Raw genomic sequence first — 13,386 nt, forward strand, 5'->3', positions numbered from 1 at the left:
AAAAAATTGCATTCAAACTATCATATCTTCAGGGGTGCACCAATTTTTCTATACACCATGTTACCACTGATGAAGAGTCACATTAACTACAATCGAATGTGACTTTTCATCAGTGGTAACATGGGAGGCTAGACTGTGAGTTTAACGAAATACGTGATGTATTAAATCACCCCAAAGGGATTCAAGCTTATTCATATTGTTAGGGAAACAAACTTTATGGCAGATAATTTGGCTAAACGTGGTGCAAGGGAAATGCCAGAAATAGAGGCATGGATTTAATCTCTCGTGAAGGGAAATCACCTGAAGAACATGTGAGATTTGAATAATGCTTTTGGTCAAACGATGGAGTTTTGATTCTTGAGGAAATATCTGAACATATTTTCTTTAGTGGTTAAAGGTCAACCTCTGAGGTTTTATTGAGATTTATATCTTTCACCTTGAGGGTGGTTAGTAAATGTTAAAGTTATATTGTATGGTCGTATAATTGTTATAAAATTGTGGTTGTTTTCAAAAAAAAAAATAAATAAATAAATTATCATATCAATATATATTTATATCTCATTTTTATTGGGCTATAGTTTTAAAAATATTTAAATATATATACTCCCTTCGTCCATATACAAAATAAATATTTATTTTTGGCGCGGTGTTTAAGAAATAATAGTATTTTAATTATAGTAGGTAGTTAAAAGTAGTGTAATGACATTTTTGCCCTTACTTTTTGATGTAAAAGTAATGATGTGATGTAAAATAAGAGTATTTGTGGAAAAAGTGAGGTATTTAAAATAGAAATATGTATACTTTCTAGTGGACGAATGGAGTATTAGATTTCTTTTAATTATGTATAATAAAATTATACTATATCAAATCTCTCCAAAATACTTTAATTTTTTTTAATAATAGCAATAAAAAATAAATACTATTTGAGAATTATTTTTTATAAAATCTAAGAACTTTGAATTCGTAACTCCACAATTATAAGTCTATTTGTTGTGAGACTTAACAAAAAAATAATAATTAGGTAGAAGTTATTCATATATAAATATAAATGATAAATATATTTTATATTTTATCACCTGCTTTGAATTTGAAAAATTATATGATGTTATATAAATAAATTTTGACTTAATATTTTCAATGTAAAATTAATTTTAGTATAATATAAAAATAAAAATAAATATTAAACTTAATATTTATTAAAAAAAATTAAGTAAATAGTAAAATATGTACCTAATTTTTTGAACCAATAATTGGAAAAAGAAAAAAATTAATAAATAGTAAAATATTTATTTAGTTGAGATAGCATGTTGAATTTAATTATCATAGTGGAATCAAATAAAATGTTTAAATTGATTAAATTATTCTTATTTACATAATAGATACTATGGTAATTAATAATGGGTGTGTTTGTTTGGAGGATTTTCTCCCAATTTTATTATTTATTTAAAAAAAATTAAATTAAATACATATTTTTTATTTTTTATATTATACTAAAAATTAATTATATATTCAAAATATTAAATTTATATCACATCGTATAATTATTCCAATTCAAAATTTTTAGTATTCAAATTTCAATTAAAAATCCAAATTCATAAATAAACACACCCATACATCAGCACGATAATCATTGGACTATACTACTGTAGTCTTTAATGGCGGAATCTTCAGCCCAAATTTATCGAGACCCACAAGCTGCTTTTGTCCAAAACCCTCAAAAGCCCAAATCAGGGAAGAGGGTTGCGTTGCGCGATTGCCTTCGTCTCCAGGGTTTCTTCTTGCCCCGCCCCGCCCTGCTCTGTTCTGCTCTTCCCTGCCACCTAAGTCTCTCTCTATTGATTTTGCTTTCTCACCGCCTAATCCTAATTCCTAACCCACTAGTTTCCCTTTCACTTTGATTCTAACTTTGCGCTGGTTCTGCCTCGAGCCATGTCGGAATTGGACCGGACGCTTCCAATGCAGGGTTCGATTTTACATTTCGTGATTTTGCTTGCTAGGTTTGTACTGATCTAGGGTTTTGGGTTCGATTAATTCATTTTTTGAATTTCTGAATTGGTGAAGGAATCGAGGAGGACATCAAGGCCTTGCAGCTTGATTCGCAAGGTAGAAATGGTTTCTTTTGGGGATTTTGTTTTATGAACATTCGGGAATAGAATTCGATCATTTTGACGTGTTTATCATTTGATTGTTTGTATTGGAAAGTTCATGTTGACTAGATTTTATTTATTTATTATTATTATCTTAAGTTTTGAGTTTGTCTTGACGAATACTTCTGGGTCTGTATTTTCTATCGATTGTTAGCCGAAGACACTGTGATGGCTGACACAGATGATGGGAAGCCTGCTAAAGCTGAAATTTCTGATAGTATGGATGAAGGTAGATTATTACATATAATTTGCTCGGAAGCTAGTAAATTGAGTTGTGTGTTTGTGACTCTGATTCATGGTGAAAATGTCCACTCTTAAAATTTCAGACATAACAATAACCTTTGTTTTGTGGTATTTTTATTTGTTATGTTGTTTAGAAAATACATTGATGGCTAAACCTGAGGACATGAAACATGATTCTGATGTCCGTCCCCAGGAATCTGATGAAGGTATGTAAAAATATCTGTTGACGGCTAAATGTGTACGTACCTGAAAATGGCAGTTTCCTTTTGCTGTGTGATCATTTGGTTCGGACAATAATGATGCAATGTAGTAATAAATTCTGACACGGTGGGTCGACGGGTTTATGACAAGATTTATGTGTAGTTACTTGTCATGTGCTCTGTAATTTTGTGTTTAAATTTACCCTTGTAATATTTTTGCCCCTGACATTGTATAGTTATGGTTATGTACATGTACGGAAAATGTCAGATTTTCCATGATCTATTACGTGATGAGATTCTTGCAATTGCTTGACGTTTTCGCTCATCAAACAAAGATAACATACGGTACTTTATCGACATGAATAGACTACTAGTTTGACACGTAAATGATAAAGCATTGGATGGAAAGGATTCAGTTGAAATGCAATAATGCATCGGTTACGGTTAATCCAGTTCATCATGCCATATTTCTTATTGTGGAAATGGTACTTTTGATTCATCGACTATTTGGTACCTTATGCTATTAAAGTGTCAGTTAATGTAGATTTTCTTGTTGGTGGTTCTTTTGGTTTTACGTTTGGTTCATTTTTTTATTTGGTTGAAGGAAAGGAAAGCTCTCCTCCCGATGAAGTTGAAGATGAGATGGATCAGAAAAAACGACACTTGAATGTTGTTTTTATCGGTCATGTTGGTGAGTACATATCTTTAAGCCTTAAATCCTTGTTTGTTTTGACCCCACTTGAGTGCTTATGATTAATATGGTTTCTTATAAGTATCTATTTTTAATGTTAATTCGGTTATAATCCCGTGGCCTCCTTGATAAGGTAAGTAGTGCCGTAGTGCACGTGCCATTGACACGTGTCACCCAAAACATGGGAAAGAAGTATAATTAATTTCCTTTATCTAGGAAAAGTAATGTATACAGAAAATTATTGGAATTTTAGAATTCTAATTTATGAATTCATAAGATATTGTTGTAATATTTCAGACATCATGTTGCTATTCATAAATGATCCGCAGATGCTGGGAAATCAACAATCGGAGGGCAAACATTATATCTCAGCGGTCAAGTTGATGAGCGTACCATCCAAAAATATGAGAAAGAAGCTAAAGACAAAAGTAGGGAGAGTTGGTGAGTAGTTTTTTGCAAAGTGCTGGCTGACGTGGGAGTTTTGGTTTTTTGTGTTATGCCACATTTTTTTTTAATCCTCATCTCTGAAGATTAAGTTGCTTGCATATGATTCATTATTTGTTTTGTAATCCTTGCTGCATTTTCTGAAAATATATGAGCTCATTTGGTTGCTGTTCTAATCTGATTAACTTTTTGCTTTAATTTTTTTCGCCATTTCAACTATTCAAAAAATGTCACATGAAGATTACAATCCTTCAGAAACAGTTTTCTCTCGTATGCACTTACTATTCAATGCAATCATATCAAATTATTACCTCTATTTGCAACCAAAGATTCATTTTTTTGGCTTTTATTATTGTTTCTTTTTCAAGGATGCACAAAAATTATTACTTAATTTATATTCAATTAAAGATCAATTGTTAGCCTGATATCCTATTGTATAATAAAGCATATTTGATGAAGTATACTGGAAAATTTTTCCACGACTTTTAAGTTTTCTATTATACAGAAACATGGCATATGCATGTAATGTCAATTGAAATTAAATAAGTCTCATAAGATTAGTTTGATTGATCTTCGTACTAACCTTCTTTGACATAATAGGTACATGGCATATATTATGGATACAAATGAGGAAGAGAGAGTTAAGGTATTAATCTGTTTTGTTGGCTGCCTAGTTAATGATATGTGCATTTCATCCTTCAAATGCTTTGGGATGTCTATTATATGTTCCCTTAATGATTATTATTTTTTTATAATTTTGTCATAGGGGAAAACTGTTGAAGTTGGGAGAGCTCACTTTGAAACAGACACTACTAGATTTACAATATTGGATGCCCCGGTAACATCTCTCATGCCATGTTATACCTTTGATTTTTGTGGAAAATATGAATGCTCTATTTTTTTCTGGATAAGTTGTAGGAAAGTACTTTTCGTTCTTTGAAACAAATACATAGTTCCATGGTTGTTATCTTGTACAAGTATACATAAAGGGAAGATTGTGGTTGACTTACTGTTTGAAATGTTAAATATTTCCTGATAGTAAATATTTTGTGGGGTTGGTGGTAGTTCTTACTCTACGTGTAAGTTTCTGTCTGGATGATGTACTTTGTGAAGCTTTTATGTATTTAGATGCCAGCATATTTCATACAACACTTAGAAAAAGGTAAACTTACAGATTAGCTGGTGATGCCATATTTGATGTGTATACACTACAGTTTAAGGGAAGATAATGAAGTAGCGGCATTGTTTGGGGAAACTACCGCCAGAAGGATGTTAACTTTCAATAGCTTCTGTTCCTTCTGTCTTATCAACATTACCATTTTTTATTATCATATAAAGATCTAGTGTAAAATAGTATCCAACAGTCAGCATCATTGGTGGAATTGATTACACATGAAAGGATGAACTAATATCTATCTTTGAAATAACCTTAGTTCTATTATTTCGTTAACTCTTAATGTTCAATTCATTTTATAGTCCTCTGTTTCTGTTTCCATAGTATTATTAAACAACTCTAATTTTCAGGGTCACAAAAGTTATGTACCCAACATGATCAGTGGTGCATCTCAAGCAGATATAGGTGTATTGGTAAGTTTTCATCTATGTGTGAAAATCTTATCGTCTAAGTGGATTTCTGGTTTTCATGGTCTCTATAATTAAATTACACCTCATGCTGACCCAGGTAATTTCTGCTCGTAAAGGAGAATTTGAAACTGGTTATGAGAGGGGTGGACAGACACGCGAACATGTCCAACTAGCTAAGACGTTGGGAGTCTCTAAACTATTAGTTGTTGTGAACAAGATGGACGAGCCCACAGTAAAATGGTCAAAAGAAAGGTATATTGAAGCAAGTTTTTTTTACCCAATCTTTGATTTTAGTTCTCGAATACTCATGCTATAAATATTTAAATTCTGCAGATTTGATGAGATTGAGTCGAAAATGTCAACGTTTTTGAAGTCTTCTGGTTATAACGTAAAAAAAGGTAACATAGCATCTCCTTGGCTTCTTGTCATTTGATGGTTTATGATCTCAAATTCGGAAGGCAGTCCTCTCGTTACATTTTGAATCACAGGGATGTACCCAGAAAAAGAAAATTGTGGCTCAGATACCATATTACATTTTGGAAGAATTTTTGAGTTCTTAATTAATAATGAAATGACCTATTTATAAGCATGGTACAGACAGATAAATACAGAATGATAACAATCAAATATAGTAGATTTGCTTGAATAATAATCCCCAGATCTAAATAAAATATTAATCAAAATATCTATAAAAATATATCTCAACATTTGTCTAAAAAGTTTCTGGACTCTTAAAATGGTTGTTTTTAAGCTGCTACAACTCGGATGCACTAATATTAGGTGTGTGGCCCTTTTGATTGTTTTTGCTTATGGTGTAAAAATCATGCCATCACATTAATATTTTTCCTACCTGAATTAGGCTTCGCTTCAGAGCCAGTTGGAAAATAGATTGTAAAATGTTGCAGTATTATCTTGAACCTAGTTATCTGCTGTGATTAGTATAGAGCATTACTATACTTATGTTAAAGGTTTAAAAAATTAATTTGCTGGATATGAAAAATATGTTTACACTGAAAAGTGCATGCAGAAGAAAGTATTCTATATATTCTCTCTCCAGTTTGTTTTTCAACTAATTTGTTCCCTATTTGATACATTGTCTTATTATTTAAGGAGCACCTTGAGTTTTGTTTTATGTTTTTGAGAATGTCTTGAGTTAAGCAGGACAATACTATGTGATGGCGCTTGGGGAAATTAGTCTTTGATATTAACTATTGAGATTTGTAACACGCATCAAGTAGCATCTGTATTTTAGTGAATTTCACGGTCTTACATAATGAGATCTTCCTGGCAGTACTTTGACTTTCATGTTTGTTCCTGGTTTGAAGAATAATTGAGTTAATTGCAAAAATAAGTATAATTGATTGATTGATTGCTTTTTTTAGGTGTAGGAGGGTTACTGCATTGTGCAGTTACTTAGGGTGTGTTTGGGGGATTGGATTTTAAATACACTATTCATCTCATTCTTCCCCCCTCCAAAACATCAAATCATATACCTATTTTTTATTTTTTATATTATACTAAAAAATCAATTTTACATTCAAAACATCACGTCAACACCTATTTATATCACATCATACAACTATTCAAATTCAAAATTTTTACTATTCCTAACTCAAAATCCAAACCCCCAAACAAACACACCCTTAGTAGTTCTAGACTCTAGATATTAGAGAGCTTGTTTATTAAGGGTTTGTTTGGTTTAGGTTTGAAATTGAGTTTGTGATTTGAATTTTGGTATAAATAGTATTTTGACATGATATTTTGTAAGAAAAATAATATATTTTAATTGGGAACTGTGCGGATGAATAGTATTTTTTTTTTTAAATAAAAAACAAGCACACCCTTTAATATTCCAATGTCCTCACTCATGAGCAGGTGATATCGTTAGGATTATAACTTATTTTATCTTTTTTTTTTCCCTTTCAATCATTTAGAATGTGTTCACTTAGTGTTTTTCATGTACAAGATTTCCCAAAATTATTATTCAAACAATATAATTCATAATATATAATATATACACAGCATGAAAGTCCATTAAATACACAACAGTAAACGGAAACACACAAAACATCATTTGTTATAATACTTCCACAATTCCCCATACCTCAATAAAAATACCTAAAACTATAAATACTAAACAAACTTGGATATTAGTGCTTTCACTCAAAAGCTTGAGCATTAAGAAGGTTTGTCAATTTTTTTTTGCTTGTGGTTGTTTACAGTTCATCATTTTACTGAACTTATGTCTGGTAGAATTATAGTTGGGTTGCTTATGTATATTTAGGGTGTGTTTGTTTGGGGGTTTGGATTTTGGATTGGGATTTGAATAGTAAAAATTTTGAATTTGAATTGTTGTATGATGTGATATAAATAGAGTTTGATGTGATGTTTTGAATGTAAAATTGATTTTTAGTATAATATAAAAAATGAAAATAGGTGTTTGATTTGATGTTTTTGGGGGGAAAAAATTGGATGAATAGTGGAAATCCTCCAAAATCCTTCAAACAAACACACCCTTAAAAAACACAAGGATTTTTCAATCCTATTGCGAGGTAGATTGTATGTTTATATCTCCTTGTCTAGGTTATGCAGATCTTTAAATACAACCGATATGATGAGGAATTAATATTGTATATCCATTTGCTTTTGGGAGATTTCCTAGAAAATTCTTGCTTTGAAATTATCAACTGTCAATTTCTGGCCCCTATCTTTCTCATCTTTAAAATTTTTTGTTGGGTTGCAGATGTGCAATTTCTTCCAATATCTGGTCTCATGGGAACAAATATGAAGACCCGGGTTGACAAAAGCACATGTTCTTGGTGGAGTGGTCCATGTCTTTTTGAAGTTCTTGATGCCATTGAAGTTCCACAGGGTGATCCTAAAGGTCCTTTCAGGTTGCTGAACAAGAATCCTAATGAAATATTTTTGATGATTTTTTTCATGTATAATATGCTTACAAATGTGTCCGATTCTTGTTACAAGTTGTCTATTTAGTTGTCACTATGTAACACTCATGACGTAGTCTAGGTTATTGATGGTCAATGTCTGTCACTCGAAATTGTACCTTTATTAGTGGCTGCAGGAAACTTAAAATTTATTCTTTTGTTCTTACAGAATGCCTATCATTGACAAATTCAAAGATTTGGGAACTGTTGTTATGGGGAAAGTGGAATCCGGGAGTATCTGCGAAGGTGATAGTTTACTGGTCATGCCAAATAAGGTGATTTATTTAATTTTTTTTTTTTTTTAATTGTAGTTTGGTAAAGGACATTGACAGTAAGTATTATTGAACTTCATTACATTTTTATGTGCAGGTAGCGGTGAAAGTTGTCTCCGTTTATTGTGATGAAGTTAAAGTGAGGCGGGCTGGACCTGGTGAAAACTTGCGAGTCAGGATGTCTGGGATTGAAGAAGAGGATATCTTGTCGGGTTTTGTTCTATGTAGTATTGGTATGTGTTTCGTTTTGATCCCTTGGTTTCACTTGCTCTTATGAATGGGTTTTTCATTATTGATTATGCTTGTCCAACTAGTTACCCTTTGGTGAAATGGATCATAACTCATTCAGTATAAAGTATAATTTCTTAGCGTGCATGCTAATCCAAATTGTTATTATTGAAATGGCTGTAACACAAGTTGAAAATTAATAACGTGGTAAATGATAATGAGGATTAAAGGATTGACAGAACTACCTATAGCATCTTTGTTGAAAAACTTGAGTTTAAGTTTTTTTAATCTATTTGATAATAGATATTGCTTAATATATCATAGACACTGAATATTGTGAAAGTTTCTTGCAGTTTCAGAGTTTTAATTTGTTTATTTACCACTGACCAAAACCCATATTGTGTGCAGAAAAGCCAATCCCTGGTGTATCTGAGTTTGTCGCCCAGCTGCAAATTCTGGAGTTGCTTGAAAATGTATACAGAATTTTTTATTAGGATTCTTTATTTGTTACTTGTGTTATTTTTAATGAATAATAACATGCTCCCTCTGCCCAGGCAATCTTTTGTGCGGGGTACAGAGCTGTTCTTCACGTCCATGCAGTGGTGGAGGAATGTGAAATTGTTGAGTTGATTCGACAAATTGATCCAAAAACCAAAAAGAGTATGAAAAAGAAACCCCTCTTTGTTAAGAAGGGTGCTTTGGTTGAATGTCGCGTGCAGGTTAGCAATTCTACCCCTACCATTTTAATGATTTAATGGCGTCAATGTCATTTCAAAATGTTGTATTTCTAAAACCTTTATAGGGTGTGTTTGGTTGTGATTTCAAACCGAAATCAACACTATTCACCCGGGTATGATTCCAATAAAAATACACAGTTTTCTCTTGTAAAATACTATTTAAATAAAAACTCAAATCAACTTTCATTTCAAATCACAAACCCCAGTGACTTTTTTTTTTTTTTCGTTTTCCTTTTTGGGGGGGGTGGGGGTGGGTGGAGTCTGTTTTGTTTAAGTATTTCAATTATTACAATACTCAGATGCTTGGTAAATATGATGGCATTCTACTTCTCAGGTGAATAACATGATATGCGTTGAGAAGTTTTCTGACTTTGCCCAGCTTGGACGATTCACCCTTCGGACTGAAGGTGCTAAAAATTGCATTCTAGACTTTAATTAAACGATTTCAGAAACGTGAGGTGCTAAAATCACTGAATTTTACTTTTGGCAGGAAGAACTGTTGCTGTGGGAAAAGTTACTAATCTCCCTGCTGCCTAAGCAAATCTTGTCGTCTGAGGTTGGCACTTTTCTTTACTTGCATACCGAGCTAATCCTGTGACCATTGTTTGGAGTGTATTAATTCTGCTACATCAGAAACCAAAGCCCGTTCTAGCTTTTTGCTAAGCTTTTATCCATTTTAGCCGTACACTGGAAAGTTATTCAATGGGCAAAAAATCACATTTGGTTTCTTGATTCGATGAGCACTGTAAACTCTAGCCAGACAATTATCGCATAAAATCTTTTCTGGTATGGCAGTTGATGCCATTGTGTGCATTTCTTCTTATGGCAGGCAACGAGAAGCAGCTGGCAATTGCTGCCATTGGCTAGTCGCTCGTAGTCTTACCCTTTTTTTTCCGAGTGTATCCTTATTAAGCGAATACATGTTATATGATGATGATGACATTGTTTTGACCCTTTTCCTCAACTGAGGTGTATATGATTATTATGACTTGGTTGTATTTCCTTTGTGGTGGCCATTTATTTTTATCAGATATATTTACAGTCTGAAATATAGAAAATACTTTTTGATTCGATGGTTTATCCTGCCTAGTTTTTTCTTCCACAGCTGTGTTTTTTTTTGTTCGTGTTTTGGTATTAGAAACTACTATTGGGGTTTTTGTTCTTTTAGTGTTTATGATTTGTTGGGATTTTTGTTGGTTGTTATTTGGAATTATGAAAGTGTTTTATAGTAATTTTAAGTATGTTTTAATAGTTTGTTAGAGAAATTTAGAAAGAAAATGTGCATATAATTGAGTGATTGGTGGGTGGAAGGAGTATAATTTTATTGAGAAATTTGGAGAAAATTGTGTTTATTGAGAGGTGTGTAAAAGAAAAAGAACCATTATTGTCCTTGTGAAAAGCTTAGCATCAGAAATGTTTGTTGCAAGTTCTTGAAAAATGGCAAACAATATATATATATATATATATATATATATATTTAATTAATTTTTTTATTTATTTATTTTTTTTTTTTATCGTGTTGCTATTTAAATTCAGGGAAAAAAAATATTTTTATTAATATTTTATAAAGTACAATGACTAAACAAGAGTATTTATTAATGGAGGTTTAAATATAAGACATATTATTATTTTTTTTTTTATAAAATATTATATTTAGATATTAATTAAATAAAAATTTAAATGAATACTTTATTTTAAATTAATTTTAATTTACAATTGAATATTTTTTTGTGAGAATATACATAAATAAACAGAGAGTTGTTCATACTACAATGAATATACTTCTCTGTCCTAAATCAAAATCAAATATTCTTTTAGTAACAAAAAAGATTCATATCCTTTATTTATTTTTAGTATAATAGAGTGTATTTTAGAGTTTTGTTTTATTTCTATTTTAATACTTTTAACAATAATTTGGATTAAATATTTTTAATAATAATATTCTCCCTGTCCTACATAATTTGTTCATATTTTTTATTTTGGTCTGTTGCACATAATTTGTTATTTTTTTAAAATATGATTATATACTTTAATCATATTTTAAATTTTATAATTTTTTAAAATCTTAATTAAACTTTATCTTAATCTATACTTACTTTTACTTATATAATAATTACTTTTACTAATATACTTCTTAATTACTTAATAATTATATTTACTCTTCTTTTTTACCGAGGGAGAAATGATTATAAATACAATATTTTATAATTTTAGTGCTATTCAATTTGTTAAAAAACTTCTAATCAAATATATATTTTTCATTTAATCAAATATTAATATTTTATTATTTTTAAAATCTTCAAAATTTCAAAAATTTTGAAAACCTCTCGTGTAAATGAAATCATATATTTTTTTATAAAATATTATGAGTTTGTTTGCTCAATTAATATTTTTTTATTGATACAATCCCCCATATATATTATATTATTTTACAAAAAATTAATATTCAATATTCAGTACTCCCTCCGTCCCACATAATTTATTCATATTTTCTATTTTCGTCCGTTCCACATAATTTGTCCTTTCCTTTTTTAGAAAGTTAATTATACACTTTAATCATATTTTAAAATTTTAATTTTAATTTTTTTAAATCTTAATTAAACTATTTAGTTATGTTAATCTTAATCTATAATTATTCTTACTGAATAATAATTATTTTTACTAATACATTTCTTAATTGCTTACTAATTATACTTTACCTAAATTCCCGTATCTACGGTAATAGACCCATATTACATGGGACGGAGGGAGTATTATTTTTCTATTATGGACGTAATTTTTTAAACTTCATATAAACAAATTTAACGAACCAATCAAAAAAAATATAAGGGTTTGTTTCTTTTGCAAAATTTTTCCAACACACTTCTCCCGAAAATTAATATATTAAACACAATCATTATTTTTATATTATATACATAATTTCTTATTGGTTTTATCAAAAAAAAAATTCTTCAAATACACCTGTTATGTTCGTCTAGTGTAACTTGTCTTTGTCAAGCCTAGTTTACAAGTCGATTGGGGATTTATTAGTGCACACTTTAGAGTAGTAGTTGCAGGTTCCATATTATCAAAAAAATATATATATTTTCCTCTAAACCAAAACAAAAAACAAACACCCCCAATTTTGATTTTGCTGGACTATAGGGCGTGTTTGACAGTTAGCTTACAGCTGTTAGCGGTTAGCTTAGCTGTTAGCTGATTCAATTAACTGATAGTTGTTAGCTGATTCAATTAGCTGGTTTGACCAGCTGATTCGATTAGCTGTTTGTATTAAAATATTTGGTAAAACAACTGTTTGATATTAGCTGTTTATACGTAAAATGACAATTGAGGACATTTCTATTTCACTCGTTGTTTCTAATATATTCAATTATGTTTTTTTAAGATTAGAATGTTTAAAAGTTTTTGTTATTAGTTATTGAAAATTGTAAAGTGTTATAAAAGTATTTATTTTTATTACAGTTAGATTTAAAAAATAATATATTTTTATTAAAATATATAAATAGTTTTTTTTTTATTGAAAATGATGTAAAATATAAAATAATAAATTTTTCGTGTATATATTTATTATGTTAGTTATCGATTAGTTCATTATATTTATAATTTTCAATAAATTTAATTTATTTAATTTATTTTTAGTATAAAATTTATATAATATAATTTTAATAAAAAATAAATTATTAATATTTATATTTTTTATTTTATGTTGATTTTAATAAATTTATATATTTTACAATTAAAATAATTTTTATATAAAAATTAATTATTTTAAATTTATAAAAGTAAAATTATAATATAATAAAATATTCTAAAATAATTAATAAATAATTAAAATATATTTATTTGTGTAAAATGTATAATAAATTTTTAAGGGCATATAAAGAATTATTTATTT

At 29.6% G+C, this 13,386-nt stretch overlaps 1 protein-coding gene across 4 annotated transcripts; it reads left to right on the plus strand.

The window, feature by feature from the left end:
• The first annotated feature begins 1,722 nt into the window (after positions 1–1,722).
• On the plus strand, positions 1,723–10,569 carry LOC127241597 (uncharacterized). Of its 4 annotated transcripts, XM_051260725.1 has the most exons (19): positions 1,724–1,963; positions 2,062–2,103; positions 2,302–2,376; positions 2,525–2,596; positions 3,195–3,281; positions 3,611–3,722; positions 4,326–4,371; positions 4,492–4,563; positions 5,250–5,312; positions 5,407–5,561; positions 5,643–5,707; positions 8,053–8,203; positions 8,424–8,529; positions 8,624–8,759; positions 9,163–9,227; positions 9,309–9,473; positions 9,826–9,898; positions 9,982–10,047; positions 10,321–10,569. In XM_051260725.1, the coding sequence occupies exons 1-18, from the start codon at positions 1,930–1,932 to the stop codon at positions 10,026–10,028; spliced, it is 1,566 nt and encodes a 521-aa protein (XP_051116682.1). In that variant the 5' UTR covers positions 1,724–1,929; the 3' UTR covers positions 10,029–10,047; positions 10,321–10,569. The 4 variants fall into 4 exon arrangements, with proteins under 4 accessions (XP_051116685.1, XP_051116684.1, XP_051116686.1 ...); XM_051260728.1 differs by lacking the exon at positions 2,525–2,596 and having other exon boundaries at positions 1,723–1,963; XM_051260727.1 differs by lacking the exon at positions 10,321–10,569 and having other exon boundaries at positions 1,723–1,963; positions 9,982–10,172.
• The last annotated feature ends 2,817 nt before the right edge of the window (positions 10,570–13,386 follow it).

Source organism: Andrographis paniculata, unplaced genomic scaffold (genome assembly GCF_009805555.1).
Source record: "Andrographis paniculata isolate CXL003 unplaced genomic scaffold, ASM980555v1 Contig83END, whole genome shotgun sequence".
NCBI classification, from domain to species: Eukaryota; Viridiplantae; Streptophyta; class Magnoliopsida; order Lamiales; family Acanthaceae; genus Andrographis; species Andrographis paniculata.

Bases quoted from the DNA above. Each gene is read 5' to 3' on its own strand.
- LOC127241597 (XM_051260727.1), top strand. From the start codon at position 1,930: ATGTCGGAATTGGACCGGACGCTTCCAATGCAGG. The intron at 1,964-2,061 runs GTTCGATTTTAC...GAATTGGTGAAG, and splicing joins CCGGACGCTTCCAATGCAGG to GAATCGAGGAGGACATCAAG. The intron at 2,597-3,194 runs GTATGTAAAAAT...ATTTGGTTGAAG, and splicing joins TCCCCAGGAATCTGATGAAG to GAAAGGAAAGCTCTCCTCCC.